This window comes from Microtus ochrogaster, unplaced genomic scaffold, assembly GCF_000317375.1.
Source record: "Microtus ochrogaster isolate Prairie Vole_2 unplaced genomic scaffold, MicOch1.0 UNK31, whole genome shotgun sequence".
In the NCBI taxonomy this organism is placed as follows: domain Eukaryota; kingdom Metazoa; phylum Chordata; class Mammalia; order Rodentia; family Cricetidae; genus Microtus; species Microtus ochrogaster.
The window spans coordinates 3,852,679-3,862,027 of NW_004949129.1; the positions used below are offsets into that span (position 1 = coordinate 3,852,679).

General features: G+C 43.5%; 1 protein-coding gene across 1 annotated transcript in view; it reads right to left on the reverse strand.

Annotated features, from left to right (window-relative positions):
* Skap1 (src kinase associated phosphoprotein 1) overlaps positions 1–9,349 on the reverse strand; it is a 295,712-nt gene that overhangs the window by 217,860 nt on the left and 68,503 nt on the right. Inside the window, exon 4 of the mRNA XM_013354163.2 lies at positions 1,775–1,876. Coding sequence (XP_013209617.1) covers positions 1,775–1,876 — 102 coding nt within the window. The remainder of the gene's footprint in view (positions 1–1,774; positions 1,877–9,349) is intronic.

Below are 9,349 nucleotides of genomic sequence, written 5' to 3' on the forward strand. Positions count from 1 at the left end.
TCCTCCCCTTCCTCCTCCAGTCCTCCCCTTCCTCCTCCAGTCCTCCCCTTCTCCTGTTCTCTTCATATCCTTCTCATCTTTCTCTTCTTTCTCCAACCTCCGTCTCCTCATTTATGGTTTTTCTGTAACAGAATCTTGCTGTAGCCCAGGCTGTCCTAGAACTCAAAATCCTCCTGCCTCACCCCCCTAACAGGTGTGTGCTACCACCCTCAGCTCACACTCAGCTCACAGTACCCCTTCTAATTTGAAGCTTTATGGTGGCCGGAGAAACCAAAACACTGCGATACAAATTCATAAGGATAAGGGTTTCCACCAGTGAGGACCGCAGGGACACTCCCAAGAATAGGAAACCTAAGTGTTAACTCAGAATTCATTGACGTCTAGTTGTATTTCGAGGTCTTTCTGGCTCACTTATTGTGTTCTCAGCTGTATTCTGGAAAGCTGGAAATACCAAATAAGTGACCTATGAGTTAACGAGGCACCATTGTTCTGATTCTGTCAAGCATTAGATTAATCAAAACCAAATGAAATGTTAGTTTCTTCACGTCTTGCACTGTTAATTTTCTGCAATTATTAATCAGCTATCAAGGTAATTATTAAGCGTTCAGTCCAAACAGTGTTTTTAGTGCAGTACCTGCCCCGGCGTGGATCTTACTGACTTTGAGCACACGGGTATCACTCACTCTGCTAGCATACGAAGCTCAGGCAAGATAAAAATATTCTTATGCAATTCAATCCATTGCTCTGAGGCGGAAGTCATCAATTCAATGAAAGAGAAAAATAAGACTCATCAAAAAGCCTCCATGAAAGAGCAAGTGATAAATAGGTAACGAGAGAGGAAAATAGGGAGTGTGCGTTCTTGATATTTAGAGAAAAAAGAAACAGAAGACTATGGATTCACAGAGAAACAGGGAATAATTTACCAACTTTATTCCCAGCCCCTAAGAATAATAAGTACCCAATTTACTATTCGGTTCAGGAACATCTTCACCCTTTCCTCCCACTGGAAAGGCATGAGAGGGTTTGATAAGGACACCGTGCACATCGAGATGATCAAACCTTCTGCTCCTGTGGCCGGATGCCAGGAGAACACAGCAACCTCCCACCCTTGGGAAATCTAAGCCTGCAACGGAAGCTGGCAGCCACCAGGCCGCAATCTCTACATGAATAGATTTAAAAAATTATGGATATTTTTGCATTACATGTTACCCACCATTATATACATTTTAAAATGTTTTAACAATAAAATTCTTCAACTCCTCCTGTTTGCAAAAATTCAAATAAAATTGGCGCTGGGGGTATGGAGGGAGATTTGCACTGAGTTCACATGCCCTTCCCTTGAATCAGTTTTGGGCAGAGGTGTGTGAGCACAAGTGAAATAATATGGTATAATAGGCTCAAGGGTCTCAAGTATATCACAATAAATTAATAACCCAATTATCTGTAAATGCAAATTCCAACTCTTAGGCATCTCAGTGAAGCCACTAGATTGGAAAGGATGGAAAACCTAGGCCCTGCAGTCTTAAAATGCCCTCCTAGCTGATGAGTTACTGTTTTTATAAAGAGATCAGTAATGATGTCTTCCTGCTCCAACATGGAGTTAGTGTTTCCCTAAATACATCAGCTTTGGGAGTGCTGGATTACCCAAGAGGATCAGCACCACAAGGAAGCCAGGAGTTATTCCTGGCAAATCAGTGATCAGCAACACAGAAAAATCCATCGCTGGATACAAAATGACAACAGGAAGGCAAGGATGCCCAGAAAGGTGACTCACCCTCATCCTGATAATCTGACCAAAAGGATGCATCTGAGGTGAGGGGTGGACCGTGGGTCCCACTCAGGTTGTCATCAGAGCTGTCCTGGCCAAGGTCTCCTCCTGAGGGTCCAAAGAGAGAATCAGGTCATCCTGTGTCAGACATCTTGGTGGGCATATTTACAGGTGTCTCCTGGCACTTGCAAAAAGGGATTCATCTCTCACCTGATGGGTCTGTCTGCTACTGTCAGCACAGGAGAGAACTTTGAGAACCAACTTACCTGTGTGTGAAATTTTCCCCTCCCACCAACCTCTTTCTAGCACTAAGCAACTGGTAGCTTGGAGTGGAAGACCTTTCGCCACAAAAGAGCAATTTCTCTGTCACATTTAAAATGAAAACACAGCTGTATAAATTTGTTTTCATATAGTCTACATCTCCATGAATTACAACCTTTACCCCGAAGGCCTCTTTCTCTTTCCGTTTCTAAATGAAACAGAAAGAATGGCACAAAGGGCTAATCTTCTCCACACAATGTAATGGAGCAAGGTCAATACTCTCCCTCTGCCGAAACATAAGAGCAGTAAGCAGAGAGAACCCAGACGCGGCTGGATTCTATTCCTATTTAAATCACTACTTGTTTTGCAACCTTAATAAAGTTCTCTCTTGTAATTCTAGTTTACAGCCTGCAAGCAACCTCCCAGGAATTCTAAAAGCCGGAGGAAGGTAATATTTGTTCTGCAGAATGACTTTGATAGAAGGTAATGTATATACAATACTGAATTATGCAATTAAAACGTTGCTAATCCCTTTTGGGTGTTTTCGGCCTACATTGAATTGTATTTTGTAGAAGTGGCCAATGCTATCATGATACTTTAAAAGGTTCAGGCGGAAGATGCTAGCTCACTCAGAAACCGGAAGAAAATGAAAGCATTGTAAATTGCTTTCCTTAAAAATCCCCCAAACAGAGGTACAGACCGCTGATAAAAAGAACGCTGACAGCTGCTTGGTTCATTTCACAAACATGAAAACGGGATTTTTCAACTGAATTTAATATTATCTCCGATACTAATTTCCAAAGGAAATCACCAATGCTAATCTCAGTAAACACTGTAGCGTTGTTTTGGCCCAGGATTTCAACCAGGGAGCCGTGAAACCAAACAACCTGCATAGAATCTGTATTGCCTCACTTTAAAGGTTTATTTCCTAAAATTAAACTACAAGGATAGGAAGGACATAAAATGATATAAAAAAAAAAAAAAGGAAAAGAGGGAACGGCTGTGGTCTTCTTTTGCCACAAACCAGATTTCTCTTCAAATGCTCGGTGGTAGGTAGGTGCCCGAGACTGCCTGGAACACTCGCAGGCATAGGACTTTAAAATAAACTGTGGAGTTTATTGTAGAAAAAGATTCTTTTACCTGATGCAACAGTGACCGGCTAAAACCAGAAGAAACACGCTCTGAGCATAAAAGCATCCCTGTGCGATCGCTATCCAATAAAAGCCTCAAACACCAGACAGAGCGTTTAAACACTCAAATTTTACACCGTGGCAGAGCTACTGAAATTACATTATCAGCGAGGAAGTAAATGAACTGCCTGGCAGAAACCTGAACGGGAGCTGCAAAGACAAAAGGAATTTTCATTTTGGAGGCAAATCAGAAACCTTTTTTGTTGTTGTTGTTGTTTTTAAAGCAGTGTATGTTCTAAGCAAAATTTAACACTTATATTGAACTTCATTGTTCAACCATCATTCTAGACTAGCTTTCTGCTTGCTTCATATACCTGATAGAACTACCACTGAGAGGAAGAACCCGTTCCTATCAAGTCTAACATTTAGTATATATTATATATGTATATTCATGTTATACATTATATTATATATGCGTAATATATATAAAATCAGAGAGATTTTTCTGTTTGTATTTTTAAAGACAGGGTCTCTCTATATCACCCTGACTGTTCTGGAGCTTACTTGTGTAGACCAGGCTAGCCTTGAACTCACAAAGATCCTGCTGCCTCTGCTGCCCGAGTGCTGGGTCACCGCTGTCCATCCTTAAATAAGTTCTACTTGGTGTAGAAGCTCTCACCCTGCTTGTGTAGAGCTTTCATCCAGTTTCCCTCAAAGCAGCTTCCTCTATGAATAAAATCTGCCAAACCAACAAGATAATACTGGCACATTCGGGCTTCAGCTGTACTTCATGAAATTTCTGATCAAGATCCAGTCCGGCATGCATTCTGCATTCATAGCAATTCCTTGTCTAAAAGTCTTATGCCAAACACCTGCCTGGAACTGGCGCTTGATTTAGGCACCTCAGAAGTAAAGTCACTTTGGGTGATTCCAGCGGCATCTGAATAGTGATATAAGGTGAACTTCAGCTCCACTGTGTTCGGGGCCAGCCCGTGCTCCTGCCTCTATATGCAGTAAGGATTACAACTCAACACTTCGAACAGAGCCCAGGTCGGCACTCCAGACGGCTGCGGTAGAGGAAAACACTGAAAACCTGGCCTTGTACTTCAGTGCAGTTGGTTCCTGATGCTGAAGATGTCCTAAGTGTTTTTACAGTCATACCCAGTGGCCCACCTCCCTTGGGCTCACACAGAACCTGGTCTATCACACTGCGTTAATAGACGCTCCTGTATAATTAAAACGACCACAGCTAGTTGAGATGCGTGGGTGGAAAGTTTTACAGAAGAACTGACAATTACCGTGGTCATTTTGGATCAGCTTAAGTTAAAAGGCCTAGTTTTTCCTTAAAGCACAGCCACTCGTATCCTGTGAATTCACCCGCAGCTCTCCCAGGCCCGGTTCCAAGTGGCCACACTGCAGTCCAGTGGGAACAGACACAAATGATCGCAGGCTGCAGTGACAGCCATGTCCACTCAGCCACCGAACAGTCAGGGCTCGGAACTCCATCTGCTTAGAGCGGCTCTCTCCCAAGCAAGCCCCTGTGCCACCAGAGATCCCCTTCCCGCTGCGACTCCCTCAGAATCAATATATTTCTCTACAGATACACATTCTAACACACTGTATCTCCATTAATCACATCCCCTGCCTTCAGCCTCTTTCTTTGTATTTCTAAACAAGATCTAGGGGAACTCTATCAGGGGTTCACCTGCTATTAGCTGGTAATTTGTCCCTCGATCCTAAGTGTCATAAGAATCGGGCGCTCTATATGCTCCTCCGTATATTCGATGGCAGGTACCTGAGCTGAGGGCCCATCGCAGGGATGATTTCTCTATTGTTCTTTTCTGAGAGGCAAACTCAGTTTCATCCACGCTTCATGGAGTGATAAGTTGGGAATTTCTGGGGTCGGAGCCGAAAGATAAAGCAGCTTAGTGTCAAGTGTCAGGTAATTATTTGCCAGGTTTCTGTGCTGTTTGTTTTTAATCCCTGGGTTTTCATTACCCATGAGTTTCCCCCTTCATCCTGAAACAGTGGCTCGGCCACTAGAAGTTGGCTTTTGCTGGCTCGGAGTCAACCAACTGTTGCCGCTCCGTAAGCTTTACAGCGAAGTGAATTAAACTGCTAAAAACTTGCATTGACTAATTCAACTACAAATAGAAGAGGAGAAAAATGAGCCACGATGTTCCCCTCGTAGCTCTTGACGGACAGCAAACCAGTCTAGTGCTTAGGGACAAAGACAGAGAACGGCGACAGTTTGACCAAAGAGATGAGAAGAGACAGAAAGCAGGTTGGACATTTTCCCCAATGCAATGAAATATAAAAACAAATGACATATAAAACACACGCAAGTTTTCTGTTCAATTTGTGAAAGACTCGTTAGTTCCTCTCATGTCAATATAAGTGACCCTGCCAATTTCTCTTCAAACTAGTTGTGAGTGTGTTGTTGTAAAGTCCCATGTCCCCTCTCGGCAGCTGTGTGTGCTTAGAAACTTCCTGGACTTTCTATGACTTTGATGCATTTCTTTGAATAATGTACAGAAATAGAAACCAGCGTGAAATTGTAATTTTTTTTTCTGTTACTGCTATTGACATTAGAAGACAACATAGGACTTCCTACTCCACTTAGCATTTAAGAACCCACGAGGCGTGTGGCTCCCTCTTTAAACTAATAAATCCTCACTAAAATGCTATAAATAAAGTTTCCTGATCCAAATCCAGTTAGCTTTCATGCTTGGTAGCATTAATATGGCCAGCTCTTCACAGACCTATTTAACACGAATACAGTTCCCCAAGCCGGACTGTGGTAGCATCATCAAAATGGCCACTTATCACTCCTGATTATAACCCTTCAACTAAACCACTGGACCTAAAGAAATACGTTGAACACAGATGTGACCAGACATGTGAAACGTTATTCACATGTGAGGATATTACCAATCACATCTACAACTCCAAAGCTGTTGGGGGCGGGGCTGCAGGGGCGGGGAGGCTGTCTGTCAATACTTGCTTTATAAATTACACACCAAAGCTGTGGGGGCGGGGGAGGCCGTGTCTGTCAATACTTGCATTATAAATCACACACCATTTTGCACAAACGCATGCATTAGAAAATGTATGGTGTTTCCCACAGAGCATCTGAGAGGCTTCACCGCCTTCTAAATATCCATCTGGACGTGGGTAGTTAGTTCTTAGGATTAATCCATGAACAGCGAAGGTCTCAAATTCTTCTCCATCCCATACAGTTTGAGCTCTTGCCCATCTTTCTCCTCTTCTTCCATCTATCCATAATGCCCCCCCCCCCCCGCACACCTCCAAGGCCCTGGCAGCAAGTGTAATATTACCAGATGCCATTAACTCTGCAGAATGAATGAGAGGCCAGGGGAAGGGAGTTCCCGCTTTATCATCCTTTGTAAAAGTCGCTCTAACTAGATCTCCAGTGTGCCAGTAATCTGACTTTAAGATCTGAACTTAGTTCTCTATTCTGAAGACACTGCTTTCTAATCACACGACCAGGCTAAGAATAGCATCCTTAGAGCGGAGCCGGGTAAAAAAGAGAAAACAGACGCAATTTGATACTCGCAGAACAATCACCACGAAACACCGGTGAATCCAGAAACCCAAGGGGCAGCACAGCTTAATAACATTCTCAAACGAACTGCACCAGGCAGCAGGAAACCGGAGAGGTACGGGGGCAGGGCCGGTGGAAGACCTCAGAAGGCCCCTCTCCCGGCTGTTTAAGAAAATGGTTGTTTGGAGGTGCAGTTCCCCATTTTAGCCAGTAGGGTGAGCTACAGTGTGTAGTATCATCCCAGCTCTTAAAAAAAGGAAAGAAAGAAAGAAATGGGAGGGAGAGGAAGAGACAGACAGACACAGAGAAGCACAGAGACAGACAGACAGACACAGACAGAGAGAGGCACAGAAACGGAAACAGACAGACACAGAGAGACAGACAAACAGACTCTTCTTCTTCCCCCATTACTCTTAGAAAACGATGAGATCTTAAACTCTGCTTATGTTCTGCATAAAGGTACAGCTCCTGGCCATTAACCAACTGAGGGCTGGAGGCAACAGATACACCTCGACAACTGTGTATGTGGACAACTCACACTTCCTAAAAACAAACTGTCCTGTACAGACCGCCACCGACCATTCCAGCTTCACACTGACACATTCCATCTACCGCTGATATCGTCACTGGCACCAAGATGGAACCTGCCGAGTTGGAATGTTTTCAATAGTAATGAGATCTTGTCAGAATTCAAAACCGTGAGAGCCTGTGTTTGATAGTACACAGATACATACGCCGCAAGACGCACGCATTGATGGTTCAGCAGCTAGGCAACCGTAACCTAGAATTATTGGTTTGCGGTTCTGTTTCCTTTAGACCACTCCGTTCTCTGTTCTCCACTCTTATGGTAAGCTATTCAACTTCACTTCAGTGTGTCTAGATTTGCCGGAGACAGTCAGCTACAACTCTAAGTAGAACAGCTTGGTGGATTCTCACTAGATACCAGCACTTCACGGCTCTTCACGGACTATCTCAAGGAATCCTCAGTATAACGTATAACCCTAGAATGGGTTATTATCCCCATCAAAATCCCATCAAAATTCTTCACAGATCTGGAGAAGAAAATAATCAACTTTATATGGAAAAACAAAAAACCCAGGATAGCCAAAACAATCTTATACAACAAAGGATCGTCTGGAGGCATTACCATCCCTGATTTCAAACTCTACTATAGAGCTACAGTATTGAAAACAGCTTGGTATTGGCATAAAAACAGAGAAGTCGACCAATGGAATCGAATAGAAGACCCTGACATTAACCCGAAGATGCTGATGAAGGTATTGAAACAATTTAGCAACTTACCCAAAGTGGCAGAAGTGACCGGAAGTGGCAGAGCCAGGCTTGGACCCCACCCAGTCTGACTCCTAAGCTCTTGCCCTAATCCACCTGCGCCAAGGCTGCATGCTTTATTAATCATGATCATTGTCCAAAGGCAAAGCAGCCAAAGAAATGGCAGCCGGCAACTTGCGTTTATGGTATTAATCAAAATAGAAATTATTGTTATTAATGGTAATAGAAACAATTCCACCCATGTGGAGATGGGAACTGATAAGGCCACACATGACCAGGAAGGAAGTGGCGTTCACAGCTCAAATGTATTGACATTGCAATGTTGGGATAACTTTTAAAAATATCATTTTTAGCAAGGGTTCCGTGCTCGCCAACTTTGACCTTTCTAGGCTTGGTCAGATCAGTGTGTTAATTTTTTGCAGCATTTTCTGTACAGTTATGCTGAATCCTGGGTGTTTTGACCCTGTGTCACAGAAAATGAACTCAGATAGTCCATACCTAAGTGTAGCTTGGACTCAGCATTTCCCTTTCTGGTATCGTCATGCCTTACATATCACAGAAGGAAAACTCACTGCAAACATAGAAGGCCACATGCACATAGCAGTTCTGCTTCTGTTGGTTCACCTCACTGTCTTTTCCCATCATCCCTGCTCTTCCTTCCAAACTAATTACAGCGGGATCTTCATGTCCAAAAATGTAAGCCTAGTTCATTCTAGGGTCTATTAGGCTCCACGTCTTACGAAATTTCTTGAAACTATCAGGCTAGTTTGACTCCAGTGTCTTTTGCTAAAGAATGCAATAGCTAGACAGCTGGGGTTTGTGACTCCTGCAGGGGACGTGAGCTGGGTTCCCAGCACCCACATGGTGGCTTACAACTTCCTGTGACTCCAGTTTCAAGGGCTACAGTACTGCCTTCTGGTTTCTGTGGCTCCTGCATGCCCACGGTGCACACAAATTCATGCAGGCTCATACATATGTATATAAATAATAAATTAATCACTTAAGGAAAAAGAATGAGACTATTTTCAACAGGTGACTGCTTGATCTACGCAAAGTTTTACGATCGCCTGAGGGGTGAAGACAAAACATCACAGAGCAAAAGATGGCTGGTAAGATTCACCGCCCTGAGACTGCGCAGCAGCTTTCGACACGCCGTGGAGAGATCTGTGCGAATAAGGTGACAAGATCCCACCGTCCCTGCCCCCACCAAAATCAAACAGAGATCCCTGTCCATGCGTGCCACAACATACATGTACAGTCCTTAACACAACATACATGTACAATCCTCAACACAACATACATGTGCAACCCTTAACACAACATACATGTACAGTC